The sequence below is a fragment of the Kogia breviceps genome, chromosome 6 (genome assembly GCF_026419965.1).
Source record: "Kogia breviceps isolate mKogBre1 chromosome 6, mKogBre1 haplotype 1, whole genome shotgun sequence".
In the NCBI taxonomy this organism is placed as follows: domain Eukaryota; kingdom Metazoa; phylum Chordata; class Mammalia; order Artiodactyla; family Physeteridae; genus Kogia; species Kogia breviceps.
In genome coordinates this window covers 25491933-25514796 of record NC_081315.1, presented here as the reverse complement: position 1 = coordinate 25514796, position 22864 = coordinate 25491933, and the positions used below count along the sequence as shown (strand labels likewise).

At 38.2% G+C, this 22864-nt stretch overlaps 1 protein-coding gene across 1 annotated transcript in view; it reads right to left on the bottom strand.

Moving 5' to 3' along the window:
* Window positions 1–19485: 19485 nt before the first annotated feature.
* Window positions 19486–22864, bottom strand: part of SMAD1 (SMAD family member 1) — a 100729-nt gene continuing 97350 nt past the window's right edge. The window contains exon 7 of the mRNA XM_067035609.1: window positions 19486–19816. Within this exon, the coding sequence (XP_066891710.1) occupies window positions 19796–19816 (21 nt within the window). The 3' untranslated portion in view covers window positions 19486–19795. The remainder of the gene's footprint in view (window positions 19817–22864) is intronic.

Sequence of the window (22864 nt, the reverse complement as noted above, 5' to 3'; positions counted from 1 at the left end):
GCCTCGCCCCGCGCTCGCGAGCGCGCAGGCGCAGTGCCCACTGCCGGCGCGTGGGGCAAGAGGAGCGGCCGGGGACCGGGCGGCGGCGTGGGGTGTGGCCTGGGTCCCGGCGGACTTGGCTGCGAGTTATGGGGCGGAGGGCCTGTGAGCCTTGAAGGCCTGCGGGCCCGCGGAGCATAGGAAGGTCCGCGGGGCGCCGAGCAGCCGTCAAGAAGTGCAGCTGGGGAGGGCGCTTGACGGTGTTCACGGGTGGCTTTTGCTCTCCTCTAGCTCCAGATCGCCTCCGAAAGTCGAGGGTACTGTCCATCCTCTCCCGGGCTTGGCGCTCTGCGAAGCCCGGGAGATGGAGCCCGAGTCCAGCCCGGCCCCCGCATCCTGCGGCGGGTCCAGAGACGCAGACCTCTTCCTGACTCTCCCTGGAAGCTAAGAAGTATGGGGTGAAGGGCGGGACATGGGGACGTTTGACAGTCTGGTGAAATTAAGGGAACTCAAACTTCGCAAAGCAATTTCCAACCTGTGGGAGTAAATGCTCAACGTTCTGTACAGCTCAAGCTTTTAAAGCATGGCGTGGTTTTAAACGGTGGAAGGGCTCGCAGTTTTTTCTCTTAAAAGTTACCCATTTGTATTACTATTTCGTAAGTTGTACCAAAAGCGAGGACTCACGCTCATCGCCCTTGGAAAGTCGTCAGAGAGGGAGAGGCTCTCGCCTGAAATGGAGGTGAAAACGAACATGCTTAATATTTGCTACCTCACTGTGGCTAAGAATGGTAACTCATTTTTTTTTGAAAAGCTGTTGAATCCTGTAATAAGAAAAACCTGAGTTTGAGTTCCAGAACTTTTAAGAAAAACTGATGTCTCCCAAATGTTTGCTGTAGTGTAATAAAGACAGCATCATAAGGCAATAGCAAAGGATCAAATTACGGCGAATAGAAATAGTCATAAATGGGGGCTATATTATAATTAGTGTCTGGAGCCAAGCCCCCAGTCCCCACATATGATTTGCATAATTGCATGCAGTTTGGAGGGGTTAGGCATTCCTCAATTACTTGACATGAATTGGTTCTTACTGAGTATGGAACAATAAAAAATGAATTAGTCTTCCTTAGCATCTTTATTATTATTATTTAGACTAAAAGACCGCCCACCACTTATATCCCAGAGTAATTGTAGACCCAAGAATAGTCAAATACAGAAAGTAAAACAGACTAGGTGAAGCAGGGGGTCTGGTGGAAAGAATACGTAAGCACTCAGACCTGGTTTTAGATCTCAGCTCCTGAACACAGTAAATAGAATAAGGATAGAACTTGGGAGAAGTTACTTCCTTTCTTTAAGCTTGGGGCTGCTCACCTGTACAGTGTTTTGGGGTTTTTTTTTTGGTGTGTGTTAAACTTGATGAAAGCTGAGTTTGCATTACCTAAGGAGATGAAGTTTGTCATTTAAAAATGATTTACAATCCTTACCTGCTTTTAAACTTCAAACTCTTAAACATTTTAGTGCATTTCACTTTTATTTTTCCTTATCCAAGTGTTCTCTAAAGCATGTTCCTTGGAACATTAGTACTTTGCAAAAAGTTAATAGTTGCTTCAAGGAAAAAGTTTCTAGCATCAATACTGAGGAAAACACAAATTATTGGAAGTACACTGATGCAGCCTTGTTGCCAAAATATTTAGCCTGAATCTGTGAGGAAACAGTTAAGAATGTGATTTGTTTGGACTTTTCGATAATGTCAATGTCATGAAAGACAACGAAAGGTGGACTGATCTCCATTAATGGGCAACCGTGATTTGGATAGGAATGTGGATTTTTAAAAAGTTATATAGAACATTTTGTGGACAGTTGGGGAAATTTGAACATGGAAGCATAATAGATATGTTGTTAACTTACATTTCTCAGGCATAATAATATTGTGATTATTAGAAAACGGCTTTTGTTCTTAGGAGATGCATGCTGAAGTATTTAGGGATGAGGTCATGGTATCTGCAAACTGCTTTCACATAGTCCAGGCCAAAAAACAAAAAGTGTGTATGCAGAGAGAAAATGTGGCACTATGTTAATTGTGGTTCTTTATTACAGATTTTCTATAGGTTTGAAATTTTTCAAGATTAAATAGTTTGGAAAAATGTAGCTAGCAATTATCTTTTAAAAATGTATTGGTTATGCTTATTTATAGGAAAATGCAAAATTCATTTATATACTAGTTTTCTTATAATCTGACCTTGAGAAATGGTGTACCATGTTTAAGAACTGTAGGAAGTCATTTGAGAAATGATCTCATCTTCAAGGCATGACATTGAATCTGTACACTGAGGTCCATTTGCCAACCAAAGTAATGTTAACGTGTATCTGCCCTGCTCCATGCTGTGTATTCTGCATTAGAATTTTAACATAAATGAATTCTTGTAATCTGTCAATAGTTTCGAAAATGTTCCTTTATTCCTACAAATATTTATTGAGTGACTACTATGTGCCAGGAACTGTATTAGGTTCTGGAGATACAAGTGTCATCAATACAGATAAAGCCCCTGGCCACTTAGAGCTTATATTTAGGGAGCAAGGAAAAACCAAGTAAACAAGTAAATACGTATCAAATGATTAAAAGTGCTATTTAGAATAATTAACTAGGGTTTAGGGGTTAGGGAGTGCCAGGTAAGGATGGGCATATATTTTATAGAGGGTGGACAAAGAAGAAGGCCTCACTGAGAAGATGATGTTTGAGCAGAGACCTGAAGAAAGTGAGGAGTGAGTTGTGGATATCTAAGGAAAGCACATACTAAAAAGAGGGGACAGCTTGCTTGGCATGCTTAAAAGATGGTAAGGATACTAGAGTGAATGGGTGATAGAAGCAAGAGGGAGAGCAACAGGAGATGAGGTCAGAGAGGTAACCAAGGCCAGATTATGTAATATGATTTCAGGGTGCTTTATCTTCCTTTCTTAAGAGAGTTATCATCTGAGATAGATTTAGTGCTGTAGTGCTAGAACATAGTAACTGTTAGCTGTTATTACCAGATTCATTTTCTATTACTGTTGTTTAAAAATTACCATAAACTTAGTGGTTTAAAAGATCACAAACATATTACCTTAAAGTTCTGCAGGTCTGAAGTCCCACACATGTCTCACTGGGGTAAAATCAAGATGTCAGCTGACTGCTTTCTTTCCAGAGGCTCTAGGACAGAATCTGTTGCTTTGCTTCCCCGCCCCCCATTCTAGAGGCCACTTACATTCCTTGGCTTGGGGCCCCTTTCTTCCATCTTCAAAGCCAGTAACATTGGTCAAAGAATTTTAAGGATGTGGGTGATTAAATTAGGCCCACCCAGCTCATCTCTCCATCTCAAGGTTCTTAGCCTTAACCACATCTTCAAAGTCCCTTTTGGGAGGGGCCGTTCTGCCTGCCCCAGTCTGCCCTCTGGTTCCCAAAGATTCACGTTTGTTCATATGCAAAATTGATTCACCCAGTCTCTAAGTCCCTCAAATTTTCAACCGGTGACAGCATCTCATCTAAATCTCAAAAGTCCCAAGTCTCATCTAAATCTAAATTAGGTATAGGTGAGTATAATCCATGCTGGGGCAGATATCCCTTTCCATTGTAGACCCGTGAGACTAGGAAAGGAGTTCTCTGCTCTCAGAATACAATGGTGGAGGAGGAGACAGGAGAGCAGTTATAACCATTCCCATTCAGAAAGGGAGAGAGTGTGGGCTTCCCTGGTGGCGCAGTGGTTGAGAATCCGCCTGCCGATGCAGGAGACACGGGTTCGTGCCCTGGTCCGGGAGGATCCCACATGCCGCGGAGCAACTAAGCCCGTGAGCCATGGCCGCTAGGCCTGCGCGTCCGGAGCCTGTGCTCCGCAACGGGAGAGGCCACAACAGTGAGAGGCCCGCATACCGCAAAAAAAAAAAAAAAAGAAAGAAAAGGAGAGAGTGGAAGGAAAAAAGGAGTCCCAAGCCCATACGATTTCAAATCCAATCTGGCAGTCTCCATTAAGTTTCAAGGCCTAGGAATAATCCTCTGTGGCTCTTGGTTCTGGTCTCTGGGCACAAGGCTTCATCCTCTGGGCACTGAGAATTAGGGCATGGATGTCTCTGAGGGACCACTATTCTGCCTATGACAATCAATGTTATCATTAGATTTAGTTTTATTTTTTTACTAATCTTCCCTTAGCAGTGGTTCTTCAGATCTTAAGCTCCTCCACTAGCCCCAGTCAAGTGATGAATTACCTTTACAGAAATACATAATCAGTACCTGAGAAGCTCACCATTTTAAGGAACTTTATTGTATATCATTTCATGGTAAATGCAAATATGCCATCTGATTTCTCTTAGATGGAAAAGAGTACACTTCCATTTTTATACATAGGTCATATTTTTACATGCAGTTAATTTATTCTAGAATTATTGATTTCTTACAGGCCCAAAGGTACCTATATTATGTTTCATTTTATGCGATAGGCAAAGTTTTACAGCTTCTAAGGTCATAATTCTTGCCCTTTGAGGATGCTGGAAACCCGTTTCTGCCTCCCAGCAGGTGGCACCAAATCAATACTTGATAAGGTGCTGCAAAATCACTGTAATTTTCTCATCCTGGTAAACATTTTTCGATGTTGCAGACTGGCTTTTCCTAGCTAGAAGAGCAAAAAGAATATTGCCAGATTATAAGAATTTATATCAATTTATCAGCTAGTTGGGATAGTATATTTATGTGACTAAATTTTCTTAGATTGTTATATTAATGTCATCCCTTGTCTCTCACAGAACCAAAAATCCATTTGTAAGCAATTTTGTTGGAATAATACTCAGTAATGCCCTTATGTTATCTCCATAGATAAATAATACTAATTGTTTAGAGCCATTAATTGGCTGATAATCCATCAACAGCATAGTATTTTAAAATTTATGGGATACAGATGAAGTATTCTTAGAAGAAAAATTTATAGCATTCTCATTCCTTTATTAGAAAAGAAGAGTTAGTGATTTAAGTTGAGGTCAGCAAAATGATCCATGGGCCAGATCTGGGGCAGACCCTGCTTTTGTTCACCCTACAAAACTCTTAACAAAATTAATCAAAAAATAAAGAGACAAATTACCAGTACATGGAATGAAAGATCACTAAAGATCCTATAGACATTAAAACTCTGATTCTGTATCAGAGCTGTTTTGTCCCCAAGGAACATTTGGCAGTGTCTAGAGACATTTTTGGTTGTCTCACTATCAGCATGCAGTGGGTAGAGGCCAGGGGTGCTGCTCAACATTCTACAATGCACAGAACAGTCTCCCACAGCAATTTTCTTGCCCCAAATATCAATAGTACCGAGGTTGAAAAAGTCTAATTCAAATCATGAAAGGGGAATATTATAAACAAATTTAGGTCAGTATAATATAAGTTAGAATAAATGAACAAATTCCTTGAAGAACAAACTTTACCAAAACTGGCTAAGAATAAATAGAAAAGCTGAGTAGTTGTACGTTTACTACAGAATCTGAATTCATAATTAAAAACCACTTAACAAAAAAAACTCCAGGCCCAGATGACCTCAATGGTGAGTTCTTTCCACATTTAAAGAACACATAATGTCGATCTTTTATAAACTCTTTGAGAAAATAGAGGAGAGAATACTATCCAACAAATGTTATAATGACTGCATAACCCTGATAGAAATATCTGACCAAGACATTAGAAGAAAAAAATCACAGACCACTATCACATCTATGAATATAAATGCAAAAATCCTATACAAAACACTAGTAAATTGGACACAGCAATATAGAAAAAGGATAAAATACAATGGCTGGGTTTTTCCCAGCATGCAAGGTTTACCAAATCAAACAATGTAATTTAATGACACTAATAAAGGAGGAAAAAAATGTGATCATCTCAGTGAATTTAGGAAAAGCAATTTGACACAATTTATTTCCATTTAATGACAGAAACAGTCACAAAATTAGAAATTAGAACTGAGTTCATATTATGAAGATATCTACAGCTACTATAAGACCAATAGCTACTATCATACTTGGTTAGTTAACCCTAGGATTAGGAAGGTGAGAATGTCTGCTCTCACCACTTCTATTCAACTGTGTATCAGAGGTCCTAGATGGTACAATAGGCAAAAATTAACACAAATGATAGAAGGTATAAAGATTAGAAAAGAGTAAAACTTTCTATTTACAGTGGTCTTCATAGAAAATCTAATTTTAAACTATTAATTGCCTTTAGATTAATAGATTTATCTAGATTGTCTTGTTTAATATTATTTTTTACATTTATTTATTTTATTTTATTCTTTGGCTGCATTGGGTCTTAGTTATGGCACGTGGGCTTCTCTCTAGTTGCAGCGCGTGGGCTCCAGAGCAAATGGGCTCTGTAGTTACGGCGCGCAGGCTTAGTTGCCCCACGGCATGTGGGATCTTAGTTCCCCCACCAGGGATCGAACCCGAGTCCCCTGCGTTGGAAGGCGGGTTCTTAACCACTGGACCACTAGGGAAGTACCTAATTAATTGTCTTTAGATTAATAAGTTGTCCATGTAGAAAATCTTTTAAATCTACTAGAATTAATAATTGAAATTAGTGAGCTCATAGGATAAAAGATCAGTATATGAAAATCAATATTTCTATATATTATCAAGCAGCAATTAAAATATGAAATTTTAAAATGTACCATTTATAATAGTATTATAAATACCTAGGAATAAATTCAATGAAAGGTATGCAAGAGCTATGCTCTGAAACTACAAAACATTGCTGAAATGAAAGATCTAAGTAAATGGGGATATATACCATATTCGTGCATACAAAACATATACCACATTCTGGGGAAAAACACGTCTCCATTCATTCATAAGGATTCAAATCATGCAAAATTTGCTCTCTGTCCACGATGAAATAAAAATAGAAGTCAATAATAGATTTCTGGAAAATTCCCAAATCTCAATAATCAAAGGCATAAATTTTCAAGACTGCTTGCCTCAGAAGTTCAGGTTGACACTGAAGACATTTTTCTGCTTTGCACAGGCACTTGAATGACATAGGAATTGATTACGAACATATAAATGCCACATTCTAACCAACTGCGCTAACCTGGCACCGCCCTGAGCCTGGCTGGGTAGGCTGGGAGCAGCGGCAAACGGCTGTTACACACTGGGATACCGCACTGGGAAACAGTTACAGCGTATTTAAAATTCATAAAAGTGTTCCATTTCTTGCTTTCTTTCCCTCATAGTCTGAAAATGCTGATGGAAAATCTGGGAACAAGACTGTGGGTGTAGTTGACAAAACAGAAAATCTGTTCCCGGACAGCTTTTGATGAATTTAATAAGTAGAAAGATAATGAACATAGACTACATTTGCATAATGGCATAACAAAAACTTATTGAATGAGACGAACTGAGGAAACTGCGGTTTGAAAACTGAATGTAAGATTATGGTTCTGGGGACTTCCTGGGGTGCAGTGGTTAAGAGTCCGCCTGCCAGTGCAGGGGACATGGGGTCAAGCCCTAGTCCCGGAAGATCCCACATGCCGCGGAACAACTAAGCCCGTGCGCCACAGCTACTGAGCCCGCGGGCCACAACTACTGAGCCCATGAGCCCACAACTACTGAAGCCCGTGCGCCTAGAGGATGCTCCACAACAAGAGAAGGCACTGCAATGAGAAGCCGGTGCTCTGCAATGAAGAGTAGCCCCCGCTCGCCACAACTAGAGAAAGCCCGTGCGAAACAGCGACAACGAAGACCCAACGCAGCCAAAAATAAATAAATAAATAAATTTTATTTAAAAAAAAAAAAAAAAAAAGATTCTGGTTCTGGCAAGATTTCCCATTCTATTCAATCATGATGCATTGTTTTAAGGTGGGGGGCGGAATACCGCATATACTTTTTTCTCACTGATCTTAAGTATCTTTTCATCCTATTTTTCTCATCAAATAGTTAAAATTCATTTTTAATAGAAAAATGTCCAACATCCAGGTTTGTCCTAAGTGTATCTTTTCCAAGGATTTATAAAAGTAAACATTTCTCTTTAATAGAACTTTGAAAGGATTGGGGGCTATAAATCATTTTTAATATTTAAAAGATTTTTTCCACCCTTAAAAAGGATTTTAAGTTACTCCCCCCGCCAATTTTTTATTTTGACTGTAAATTATGGTTAATTTAGACATAATTTTCAAATTTCACTTTGTAGGTAGAGTTTAGAAGACATTTTTTTCACAAGTTCCCTTCCTTTTTTCTATAAAAGCATTTTTATTTAAATGTTTTTTTCAACATCAACATTTTGTGGCTTTTACCTTCATGCTACTTCTGATCATTCTAAAAATAATTATGCCATTTTGGTATAACTTTCTAAAAATCTCAGGGGAATTATTCTTTCCTGATACTCTTTTCTATCCTGGGTTTGGATGTAAAAGGAAAACCAAATGTGATGGTTTGTTAACAGCTAATGATAGCTGATATTATTGAACTGTTTGATGGCCATTGTGCTATTATCATAATAATAACTGCTTCTCTGAACATCCCTGTGAGATAGATGCTCCTGGTATCCCCATACTCAGGAGTAAACTGAGGTTCAAGGAGATTAACCTGGCACACAAGGTCATATCATTAGAAGTGGTTTGAGCCAGGGTTTTAGCTCATGTCCTTGACTCCAGTATCCGCATGCTTAATCATTGGTGTTTATTCGCTCCCATTTTGCTGTGTATTTACTAAACTAACAGAATTATTCCCGATCCCTCAACTTATCATGACCTCTCTAATTTCAGTGTTGTCTCTATGTAAGATGTGATATGGCATCGTGTCTCACTATATGTGGCAGATTTTCCCATGTGATACACAATTCCACCACATGATGGTGCCAGTGAAGTGAGAAGCCATGTGATCCTAGTATTTGACATTAGGCTCAGACCAAAAATATATGTCAACAGAATGTAATTAAAGGTGTTAAAAAAATAAGAATTTTTTTTTAAAAGAAGCCATAAAGAATTAGTCTAAAGTGTCTTTTTAAAACATAAGGAATGAAAAGATCACAACTATAAAAAGGGCAGGAGTAAATGACTCATGAAAGTTAAAAATAAAAAGATAAAAGATGAGCCTTTGTATTTATAAAGAAGTATGTGGGACAGATGTCAGAGACTTCCCACAGGAAGGAAAACACCAAAGGAAATGAATTAAATGAGAGCAGGGGACTTACCCAAAAAAATAATAAAGAAAGAAAGAGACCAGCTGTATAGTGATGGAGCTCCAGGGTCAAATGGATGCCTGTTCCAGTAAGATTCCACAGTAAGTGCAAATGGGTTAGCAAAAGCCAGTGACTAAAAGATTTTAGAGAACCTTTAAATAGACATCACTACTTCCTTTTCCAACCAGGTTAAGCATTACTATTTTTTCCCTGCAATATCAAAGATATAACCTACTGTGGAAGGAAGAAACATTGCTTCTCAGAAACTTATTGAAGCAAATCCTTATGCATTCTATTAATTACAGTGATTCTAGTGACTCTCAAAATGTGGTCCAGGCACCATCAGCATTACCTGAAGTTATTAGAAATGTGAATTCTTTGCCCCGCCCCAGACTTACTGAATCAGTAACTCTGGGCAAGGGGCTCTCCAGGTGCTTCTGATGCACCTGAAAATTCAAGGTCCACTGTATTACTGGAAAAAAAGAAAAGAAGAAAAATTCATCAAAGCATTATTAACAATACAAAGATATTGAAAATGATATTCTATCATTAAAGGAATATTTAGTAAACAGTAGAATGTTATCGAGGCATTTAAACATGAGCTTGATGGATAGTTTTTAAGAATGGAAAATGCCTATGATATAATACTGGAAAAATCAGAATACAAAATTGATCTCAATTGTGTAAAAACAATTCTTGAAAAAAATAGAAGGAAACAGGCAAAACTACTTAATAGTGGTTGCGTTGGAGTGATGGGATTATATGTACCTTTTTTTTTTCCTGCTTAATATTGCAGATGCTGTTTTCAAATTTTCTGTGAGAAACCATTTTATTCCTATTAAATTCCTATTTTATTCCTATATTTTATCAATATAATGATTAAGGAAGAAATAAAGAGAGTGAGGGACTTTCCAAAGTCAAAATACTAGTTAGAGATACCATTCTTGCCCAGTTTTTCCCCTAAACATATGTTTACTAGGAAAAGAGGGACACGGTGGCCATCCAAGGCATAAAGAAAAAGCACAGTCATCACGTTACCTACTGGAGAGACAAGACACAGAAAGACCATAGTTGACATGTATTCAACTGTGGCAAAGTTGATATGTATTTAGTTTGAAAGGGGTACAGGGAATAAAAATTTGACAGAGAAAATAATCTTGTTACAGACACTAACCATGTTTTTTACTCTTTCCAGTATCATTAGTTAGTGAAAATATTAAGTATTCTAAAGTAATGTAAAGGAAAATGTCTTCAAATTTAGAAAAGCATAGGCTTCAACGTGTTATCCCGAAGAAGATTCATATTCTATACCTGTGTCATTTGAATTAATGACCTGACAGATCAAGTAGGAAAAAAACCGCTCAGATGACTATAATTTTAAAGATTGGTATCTATCTATCTACCTGTCAACTATCTGATTATGTATATCTTGAATGTTAGACCCGATGTATCACTACTTCTTTTTGACAAGGATCTATAAAATATATGTTAAAATGGATATACATTAAGCCACCAAAAACCTCAGTAAATTTTTTTAAAATCTGAAACTAAACAGGTCACATTCTCTAAAAATAATAAAATACAATAAAAATTAATAATAAATGGTCAGGGACTTTCCTAGTGGGGCAGTGGTTAAGAATCTGCCTGCCAGTACAGGAGACATGGGTTCGAGCCCTGGTCCGGGAAGATTCCACGTGCCGCGGAGCAACTAAGCATGTGAGCCACAACTACTGAGCCCGCGTGCCACAAATACTGAAGCCCGTGCACCTAAAGCCCGTGCTCCACATCAAGAAGCCACTGCAGTGAGAAGCCTGTGCACCTCAACAAAGAGCAGCCCCTGCTTGCCACAACTAGAGAAAGCCAGCGCACAGCAACAAAGGCCCAACGCAGCCAAAAAAAGAAAAAAAAAAAAAAAGATGGATTCAGAGAGCACATGTTTAAAAATAATAATAATAATAAATGGTCAAACAAGAAGGAAAAAAGCAATCCTTTGGAAACTGAGGAAGGAAATTATTCCAAACAAGTCTTAGAACAAAAATGAAATCAAAACTACATAGATCCTTTACAAAAGAAAGATATGAAATAATAAAACTAATGGGATGCATACAAAGATGAACTCAAAAATAAATTCATTATTAAATATTTTCAATATTTTTTTAAAAAGCCTAGGGCTTCCCTGGTGGCGCAGTGGTTGAGAATCTGCCTGCCAATGTAGGGGACACGGGTTCGAGACCTGGTCTGGGAAGATCCCACATGCCACGGAGCAACTAGGCCCGTGAGCCACAACTACTGAGCCAGTGCATCTGGAGCTTGTGCTCCGCAACAAGAGAGGCCGCGATAGTGAGAGGCCCGCGCACCGCGACGAAGAGTGGCCCCCGCTCGCCGCAACTAGAGAAAGCCCACGCACAGAAATGAAGACCCAACACAGCCAAAAATAAATAAATAAATAAATAATTTTTTTTAAAAGCCGAAAAGTAAATGAACTAAGCATTCAAATCAATAAGTTAGAAAGAATTTTTTTTAAATGAGAAAGGAAATAAAGGTAAAACCAGAAATTAAAGAATCGTGAAATAAAAACTATTAGAATTATAAATAGACCAAGAGTTATACATTTGGAGGAAAAATAATACAAAAATGCCCTGGGAATTTCTAATTAAGGAACACACACATGCAAGCACATTAATATATTAGGAATGAGAAAGGGAATAGAAACACAGGTTGAATATAATCTTTTTTTTTAATTATAAAAGACCTCCATTTCCCATAATATGGAAGGCTACATTACTTAGACCAACCCTCCCAGCTGGAGGGAAGAACGACTTAAAATGATGAATAGCACATAAAAGCAAGTTCTTTAAAGCAACAGGCATTTGATGGGATCATAAGAAATTTCCAGGCCAAAATCTAAATAGAGAAGGGACCCCGGAACTATAAGCAGAGCACTTGAACTGCTTTTGCCTTAGGAGCATTTGCTAAACCAGGGAAATTTTGGCTTTAGTAGCTTTGTAGAGCATGGAAAAAGAAATGAAAGCCAAGGGTTTACCCAAGGTGAAGATCTAAAAGGAGATCCTTACCCCATAAAGCCAAGATACCAAAGGGAAGGACAAGCCAGCAGTGAACATGCCCACTTCTGCAAGGAAAGTTGCCTTGGCTCTGACCAGAGCAGGGGTGGGAAATAAAAAACATTTCTGAAAAGTTGTAACCATATATGAATGCTTCAGATCAACACTGATGGATCACAAAAACATCATATTTAGTGAAAGAATCTAGATATAAAATACTTTATGCTATATGATTTCATTTATATAAAGTTCAAAAATAAGCAAATTAAACTATAATCTATGGATATTACTTGGGTGGGAAAACTATTTAAGAAAAAAAGTAGAAAGGTGATTTTTTTCAAAAGTCAGTACAGTCTGCCCTCCATATCCATGGATTTCCAATACTTGGATTCAACCAATCTCAGATCAAAAATACTTGGAAAAAGAATTCCAGAAAGTTTCAAAAAGCAAAACTTGAATTAGCCATATAGCTATTTACCTAGCAGTTACATTGTATTAGGTATTATAAGTAGTCTAGAGGTGATTTAAAGCATACAGGAGGATGTGTGTAGGTTAATGTGCAAGTACTACACCATTTTATGTAAAGGACTTGAGTATCTGAGTATTTTGCTATGTGTAGGGGTTCTAGAACCAAACCCCTGTGAATACTTAGGGACAACTTTATTATGTTGCCTTTAGGAGTTGGAGTGGGTTGTGTTTGGGAAGAGCAATGAGGAAGGCTTCTGGGAATCTGAGAGCATTCTATTTCTTGACCTAAGTAGTGGCTATATGACTAGTTACATCATTTTTTATTATTTATTAATCAGTACACATATATTTCATGTACTTTTCTATGTTTATATTATATTTCACAATAAAAATATTTTTTACTATACAGGTCATGTTTCTCTGACATTTCAATTCAGTTAAGCTGAGAGGGCAATAAGAAAGTAGTAGAGGGAATTCCCAGTGGTCCAGGGGTTAGGACTCCACGCTTACACTGCAGGGGCATAGGTTTGATCCCTGGTCAGGGAACTAAGATCCCACAAGCCACACAGCACAGCCAAAAAAAAAAGGAAAGAAAGTAGTAGAAAATTCCCATATGTTTGCAAAATAAATCACTGGAGAAAATGTTATAGTGGAAACTAGAATATACTTTGAAGTGAATAATACTCAAAATAGTACATAACAAAAAGTGATGGGATGCAGATAAGCTATACATAGAAGGAAATTTACTGCCTTAAATACTCAGTATAAGAAATGAAGAAAGGGTGAAGATTAATGAGTTATATACATCATCTCAAGAAGGCAGAAAATACTAACAAAATAAATTCACAGAAAGTAGAAGGAAATAGTAAGAAGACAAGCATAAATAAATGAAATAGAAAACAAACATACAATGAAGAGAAACAACAAAGGCAAAATTTGGATCTTTGAAAAGATTAATAAAATTCTAAACCTCTGAGGAGAGTGATCAAAAGCAAATAGATATGGCACAAATGATCAATACAAATAATATAAAATAGAATATAAGGGAGGTTAAAGATACTATACATAATAATTAGAGGGTATTGTGAACATTTTATCTGTTATGTCAACAGATTTGAAAATTTAAATGAAATGATGAATGCTTTAAAAATATAACCTCAACTTACACAAGAAGAAATAGAAAACTTGAATAGTCCTATAGCCATTGAAAAAACTGAACCAGAAGTCATATATATTCCCATTTAAAAAAAAACCTTCAAGCCCAGATGTTTTCATCAGTGAGTTTCAGCAAACAATCAGAAAAAAAAAAAATCCAATTTCACACAAACATTCCCAGAGAATAGAAAAGAGGGAGAACTCCCATACTAATTTTAATAGGCTACCATAACTTGGATATGAAAATCTACCAAAAACTTTTCAAGAAGTGTATTTACAGACTGGTCTGAAACATGAACTTAAATGCATACATTGTAATTGAAACTAACATCAAATACAGCAATGTATAAAAAGTACAGTAATTCAAGACCAAGTGGAGGTTCTCCTAGAATGTAGATTTGGTTTTAATTAGAAAGTCAATTATTGTAATTCACCACATTGACAATTCATGAGAGAGATACTGAAAGCCAACATAAAACTTAAGGCTTATTCCAGAAATACAAAGATATTTTAATGTTGACTATTAAAACTACATCAGCTTGGTCATGTTAGGGAAGCATCTTATTCCTTGTTTACTATAACTTTAAAAATATAATCAAGAATGAATGATAACTGTTATCAAATGTCTTACTTTTTATCTAAACAGATGGTCATGTGGTTTTTCTCCAATGATCTATTTGATTTCCTATCTTACATTATATTTATAAGGTATAAATACTGACAAGGTGTGACCAAACTATTTTTATTTCCTGATGGTATTATTGTCTACCAAGAAAATTAATTTTAAAACTACTATTAGTTAGAGAGTATCGTCTGAGACTCTTGATAAACCTTATTATCATCAGCAGGTCAGTCTTCATTCTTTCCCACAGGAACACATGGGGTTAATAAACTGTGACACATTCTTAACTAAGTCACACTAAGATTTGTGTGTTCCTTCCCAGAAAATAAGTTACACATAATGCAACACGAGAAGATCATTTAATGTTTAAAATATTCTTGTTAAAGATTTTATTTGTCTAGAAATTGTGCTTCTTGCAATTTAACACTTAGAGTTTAGGTATACAGGTTAGCCCGAATGAGGTTAAAGTTGTTTTTGGAAATCACCACTGAACATGTTTCAGTGGTAAAAGTCTTGAGACTGAAGGATACCTTGAGCACACAGGTTCTGACCCAGAGGACGTAGTAACAGGGGTCGGCACAACCCCTTTTTGTGATGAGTAAGGCAGTGGTCCTAAGAAACCGCTTCTTCACAAGAAGACTGGAAGCAAGAAGGGGATTGTCTGAACGTGCTTGATCGTATGTGATGAGGAACAAAAGGGAAGCAGAATCCCTTAATTGGTCTCCATTTCTTCGTGTCATAAAATTTCCACACACTGTGACCAGATTTTAGAGCTGGAATAAGGCCTCACCGAAGATGGAGTAGCAGTTGGTAAGTTTGACAAGCTTTTTACATAGAAACTTTACTAAGGAAGCCAAAATAAAACAAATTGATAAACATTGATAACTTTCCTTTATAACAGCAAAACTAGTTATTAGGCACAATAAAAAATGCGTGATTCACAATATCAAAAAAAATTTGTGGACTTCCCTGGTGGCTCAGTGGTTGAGAGTCCGCCTGCCGATGCAGGGGACGCGGGTTCGTGTCCCGGTCCGGGAGGATCCCACGTGCCGCGGAGCGGCTGGGCCCGTGAGCCATGGCCGCTGAGCCTGCGCGTCCGGAGCCTGTGCTCCGCAACAGGAGAGGCCACAACGGCGAGAGGCCCGCGTACCACAAAAAAAAAAATTTGTACATAATAAAGGTGGCATCACAAATAAATGGGGAAAGGAAGCATTATGTGATCAATGGGCTGGGGAAAATGGGTTAATTAGGAAGGGAAGCAACAGCAAGGCATTATGTGAAGCTGGGTTGTCACTGTTCGTCCTCTTTGAGGTGCCTGGTAGAAAACAGAGAAGATGGCAGATATTTTTTTTTAATTTTTATTGGAATATAGTTGATTTACAATGTTGTGTTAGTTTCAGATGTACAGCAAAGTGAATCAGTTGTACATATACATATAGCCACTCTTTTTTAAGATACTTTTCCCATCTAGGCCATTACAGAGTATGGAGTAGAGTTCCCTGTACTATACAGCAGGTTCTTATTTGTTATCTATTTTACATATAATAGTGTGTATATGTCAGTCCCAATCTCCCAATTTATCCCAACCCCCAATTTATCCCAACCCCCCTTATCCCCTGCTAACCATAAGTTTGTTTTCTATATCCATGACTCTACTTCTCTTTTGTAATAAATTCATTTGTACCCTTTTTTTTAGATTCCACATATAAGTGATATCATATGATATTTGTCTTTCTGTGTCTGACTTACTTCACTCAGTATGACAATCTCTAGGTCCATCCATGTTGCTGCAAATGGCATTATTTTGTTCTTTTTTATGGCTAAGTAACATTCCACTGTATATATGTACCACACCTTCTTTATCCATTCCTCTGTTGATGGACACTTAGGTTGATTCCATGTCCTGGCTATTGTAAATAGTGCTGCAATGAACATTGGGGTGCATGTATCTTTCTGAATTATGGTTTTCTCAGGGTATGTGCCCAGGAGTCGGATTGCTGAGTCATATGGTACTTCTATTTTTAGTTTCTTAAGGAAACTCCATACTGTTCTCCATAGTGGCTGTATCAATTTACATTCCCAAGGACGGCAGATTTGAGAGTCTTCTGCCTCGGTTATCAAATCTCCCAGTAATGTGTGATTCCTAGATCTTCGTCTATCTAATTTAGTTATTTAAAGGTTGGAAGGGAATACACAGTGTTAGCAGTGGCTATCTCCCAGTTTTATGTTTTCACTTAATATGCAAAGAGCACTTTTTTACTTTTTTCAATGAAAAGTAACATTTAATAATGACAGCAGAGACATACTCTGCTTCTGGTTTCAGCAAGATGATGAGATAGCCTTGTTTCCCTCTGCCCCTCCCTGCTAAGGACAACTATAAACCCCAGACACAAGGCAAGACACAACCAAAGGAAAACTCTGGAAATGTAAAGAGGAAATGAGCTGATTTAGGACCCAGGAAAGGAGGACATCTAACACCTTTCCCCAGTGTTTCTTTGTTTTGTTTTAAATCAGAGAAGTCTGTTTCTAAGTAGCTCTAAGAGCAGGTAAACAACTTTACTGCAAAGAATTTTTAAGCAAAAAACAAAAAAACTCCACAAAGCCTAAATTAGGGTTGCCAGGTTCAGTATTTGTGTGTGTTGTTTATCTGAAATTCAAATTTAACCAAGCATCCTCTATTTTATCTGGCAACCTAACCTAAACTTAAATGCATTTTGAATTTATAGAATTTTGATGGTTACATTACCACAATTATTTCTTAGGACAGTAGTTCTTAACTTTGATGTCAGATTATAATCAACTAGGGAGCTAGAGTCTCAGGGGGCGGGGAACAGGGTATCAGTAATTTAAAAATTGACCCTTCTCCACCCTCTCCACCGTCCACCTCTCTCCCAACCAAGTGATCCTAATGTGCAAAGCTTAGAAAAACTGATCAATGTTTTCAGGTGCTTAAATATTCTCTAGATTACAGAAAGTTATGAAAAATCAAATTTCCAAGATAATTACCATAATCTAATTTGATGTCTTTAAATACATTGTCTTAACTGGACAGTAATATATGTGATATATGTGACATGACCACATCACTCTATAGGCAGCCTGTTTTTCACTACATTTCTCTGGAAATTTCAAGTTTTTTTCCCCCCTCTCATTTTGGAGAAAAATTGCTAAAGATGATGGTATAAAAGCAAGTAAAAACTCTTCCCTAAGTGGAGATGAAAAGCAATTCAATGTAGTTTTTTTTTTTTTTTTTTTTTTTTTTTTTTTGTAGTACGCGGGCCTCTCACTGCTGTGGCCTCTCCCGTTGCGGAGCACAGGCTCCAGACGTGCAGGCACAGCGGCCATGGCTCACGGGCCCAGCCGCTCCGCGGCATGTGGGATCTTCCCGGACCGGGGCACGAACCCGTGTCCCCTGCATCGGCAGGCGGACTCTCAACTACTGCGCCACCAGGGAAGCCCCCTATGTAGTATTTTTTAAATTGTATTTGGTGACGGACTTTTCTTTCAAGGAGAAGGAAAGAAATTTATAAAAAGCAGATTATGTTAAAAGTATGAGCCCTTGCCTTCTAGCATAATTCAATATTTATCAAATTCTTTGTGTATTTCTGCTGAGCTTGGAAAGAGTAGCTTTGGGCTTATGATTAATCAACTGTCTGTGGCAAATATTCTTAGTCCCATTTACACAAAATTCAAGCATGCTTATTTCTTTTTCCTTTCAATTTCACAAGAAAGGGAGACAAGACTGAACTGCTGAATGTTTCTTTTTTGATCTTATGCACTATTTCAGCTTGTTGGAATAAATGAGAAATGTCTGCATTCCATTGTCTGTGTTAGCCTGTCTTCCAACTGCTAAGTGTAGGCAACTACACTTACAAAAGGATCAAAAGTTGTGAGCTCAATTGCTCCTTCATTTTCTAGTCTATTGACAGTTCTTGAGAATATCAGCCAATTTTGTTGAAAATGGTTTATTATAAACCTTGAAATAACCATTTCCTATCTCACATCCTAAATCATTATTTCCTCCCTAGGGATAGTTGATGAGGTGTCTTCCAAATATCTCACGATCATTGGTTAATGCAAACTGCGGATCGGAAAGAGAACTTACCCTAAAACGGGTGGTCTCATGGAGAGAGCCTGGGGCCACCCTGACGGGTAGGTACTGGGGTACCACCTGGGGTGAGTGCTCCACCCTCCATCCAGAGCCAGCCCTTGACCTCACAGACTTGATTTCTAATCTCTCAGGTTAAACACACTCTTACAGATTAATGTGTGTGACCAGAATGCCAATTTATTGATCGGTTATAAAAATATAACATAGATTGGTCAACAATTCTCTCCACAGGCAAATTTCCATTTGAGTCCAAATTTCAATCAGAAGAGGGGTAAGATGATATTAAAACCTGAAACGGCACCTCCCTTTGGGGCTTTTATCTTCTACATCGCTAGTCACCAGCTTAGAGCCAAGTGTTGCCAGGCAAGGGTGTATCTCTTATCCCTGTGGTGATCTTGCATTATTGATGAACTGATGCTTTATAAGCTTTTAAATATAGGGCTGGTCAAAAAGTTCGTTCGGCTCTCCCATAATATCTTATGGAAAAACCCAAACGAACTCTTTGGCCAACCCAATAGTTTACTCCAGAGTTTAGCTATATTTTTATCTTCTCATATTCTGAGGAGGATCTCGACTCTAAGCCGCATGAGAACAGAAATCTTGTCTGTCTCAGGCACAACTGTACCCCAGGGCCTAGAACAGTGCTCGGAACATAGTAAACACTAACAATGATAGTAATAATCGAAAGCCTGTTGTCTCTTAGGTGCTCCTACACTACGCAAATGTTGTTAGAAGAAAGAGCATATACTAAGTACCCATGGATTATTCTGCTTTTCGAGGATCTCAAAGAGAATAACTCACAGAGCATTTGCCCTTGAACAATCAATTTAAATTAGACTTCCCCCCCCACACCCCTTTATTATTCTCTCTCTCATCCTTCTTTTCCTTCAGCACTTACCGTAATCCGTAGTTTGCAATTTATATGTGTTTACTTATTTCAGGTCTGAATCATAAGCTCCAGAAGGCAGGGACTGTGTCCGTTTCATTTATCACCTGTATCTATAGCCCACCTGTATGCTGTGGGCTTCATGATATTCAATAAAAATCGCCTTGAATTTTATGAGCTGCGTCTGTCTTGCTCCTAGGAGAAATCACTAATGACTTGAGGACTTTGGATATCAGGCCAGTTGGAGGATGAGCTATTCTGGAAGGCAGGCAGCCCTCCCAACACCCCGAAATCCCACCCCGTAGGGAACTGCTGGTCACAGGCAGACTGTGGATCATCGGTGTTCCCAGGCTGTCTACAGAAGGAAAGAGCAAGGAAACAATTTAGTTCGTGTTCATTTTGTAAATCTGAAAGTTAAGATTAATTTATCATTTGGATAGGGATCTAGCTGCATGCTTAATAATCACTAACATTTGTTCATCTCAACTAACATTCAGTTAGTTGATAGTGCACTTTTGCCTTGACTATTAAATTTTATATATTTAAATGCTATTTACATCTAACTTCACATTTTTATTGTGTGTTATGATAGACAATTCACGTGCTTAGAGGTAGTTCAGTAAAATATAGAGGTAGTGATAAAAACGGTAATGTAATAGAACAACAGTGTAAATGTAAACAGTGAACAGGAGTCCAATGCAAATATTGAATGTGAGGCTGTATATGTTAGAACAAGTGAATCTTGATGAATATGTGAAGATTGGATTTTATCAGACCAGCAATCAATTTGCCTCTAGTTTCTATTACATTGTCTCTTACAAAACTTTGTTAAAGAATGGCAAGAAGCCACAGAGGCTTTTGCATTGCTTTCAAAGTATCATGACCTTTCTGATAAACCAATTGAGTTTTTCCTGAACAAGCACAAAATAATGCTTTCTAATATGAAATTGATCCATTTTGTCATTTAAAGGTGGAAAAGAGACCAAAACTAAAGAAACATTCATCAAAGTTGTACGCCAAACAAAACAAAACACACCAACCAACAAACAAAAAAACAAATATAGAAGTCACGCATTGCTAAAAAGTTTACAAATCCAGCTATAAGGCTAATGATAATTACTATGCTCAGGAAGCAAATTTAATTGGCTACTGGGAATTTCAATCCAAGTGGACTGTTGAACATCGTATAATTTTTTGCGGTACCCGGGCCTCGTACTGTTGCGGCCTCTCCCGATGCGGAGCAGAGGCTCTGGACTCGCAGGCTCAGAGGCCATGACTCACGGGCCCAGCCGCTCTGCGGCACGTGGGATCCTCCCGGACCGGGGCACGAACCCGCGTCCCCTGCATCGGCAGGCGGACTCTCAACCACTGCACCACCAGGGAAGCCCCCTGAACGTCGTATAATATTAATGGCATTCAGCAAAGAAGGGCCATGTCTATCATGAGTGCATACTGGTAGATATTTGGCCTACGTTTGGAAAGAATCAGATGTCCAGAGTATCAGTCAATGCTTGGCAGAAATGTGCAGAAATATATAAAAGGGAAGTGTTCTGTGACCTACTGGTTAGTTTATTGCTCCACCCCCATGCTAGAGGAGATTTTTTCATGTAGTTGACAATGATTTTGTGAACCATGATGTAGGCCGGAAGGATACTGCCAGCGCCAGTTACGAATTCAAGGAGGAAGTGCTTACTTATTTGGATAAAATGCTTGTATCCTTATCCCTTGCTTCCTCCCCAGAACATAGTTGGTGAAAGTAGTTAATACGTTTAAACTGTGGTCACCAAGTGTTTATCTTCTAAGCATACTTTGTGAAGGAATTGGCGCTAAGTACAAGCCTTCTTTTCCACACAGAAGTAAACTGTTTATCAAGATGAAGGTGTTTAAACAAGCGTTTAAAATCAGGGATGCAATAAAAGCATTTCTTCATGACACTAGTAATGCCATTTTTTAAGTAGTTTTTTTCAAGTAGTATATTTCAATGATATATTCTGTTTTTAAGAGCCTTAGTCTATCATGTCAGAGTATAAATTTTTATCATTTTAAATATTGTGGTGCTCAGGATGTCTTAAGAAGATCAAACTATGGTATAAATATCTTAATCAACAAGTTTGATTTTAACACGTGATTTTTTTCATTCATCAGAGAAATCCAAGACATTATGGGATGTGCTTATGTGTTATATCCCTAAAAATAAGATAAATAAAAGAAACTAATTCAGATGCTGTCCCCAAGCCTGGAGAAACACTTTGCAGAGCCAAATGAAATCAAAGTGGAGACCTACTCCGTTTACCATCATCTCTGACGTTGCAACAGAGAACGTTCCAGGTATTACATGTGGTGTTTTGTGTTTTTTTATCCTAAAATTTTTTTTTTTATCCTAATGACTGACTTACTGCTGAGAGAGAAACTACAACATACTTTCTGGGTATATGTTTGAGCTGTAGATTTAGAAGTATCAGACAGAGGTCGTGAACAATTTTGCGAATTCTGATGACCAGTAATTATGGTTAGGATTTTCTATTTCAGTAGAAATGAGTAATAAAAAAAATCTGGAGCGTTCCCTGGTGGCCTCGTGGTTAGGATTCTGGGCTTTCACTTCCGTGGCCCGGGGTTCAATCCCTGACTGGGGAACTGAGATCTTGCAAGCCTTGCAGTGTGGCCAAAAAAAAAAGAATCTGACTGGATGTGGGCTCTAACCTGTGCCTCCCGTGCTCCTTCTTTTAGAGGGTTAACGAAACCTTGGTGAAAGATTACAAACAGTATTTTCCCTTTCCCTGATACCATAATTATTATTATTCGCTGAAAGCTACTTTGTTTCAGATGAACCTTGCAAACATTATGTGAAGTGAAATAAGCCAGACGCAAAAGGACAAATATTGTATGATTCCGCTTATATGAAGTACCTAGAATAATTTCTAGAGACAGAAGGTAAACTAGAAGTTACCAGGGATGCAGGGGTGGGGGGAGGGCAGTGGGGAGTTCGTGTTTAAGGGTTCAGAGTTTCTGTGTCCGGTGATTGGAAAGTTCTAGAAGCGGATGGGAATGATGGTTGCATAACAAAGTGAATGTACTTAATACCACCGAGCTGTACACTCGAAATGGTTAAAATGGTAAATATTATGTTGTGTGTATTTTACCACAGCGAAAACAATGTTTTATTACTATTTTAGATCTTTATTTTTTTGCCACACTGCACGGCTTGTGGGATCTTAGTTCCCCCACCAGGGATCGAACCCGCAGCCCCTACAGTGAGAGCACAGAGTCAGACCACTGGACCACCAGGGAATTCCCTTATTACTATTTTAAAACGGTAATAAAAATGCATTTCAACATACCGCACGTGGTTAGTCATGCGTGGAGCAAATGCCCAAAGAGCAGCCCGTGCATGTGGGAAGTCAGC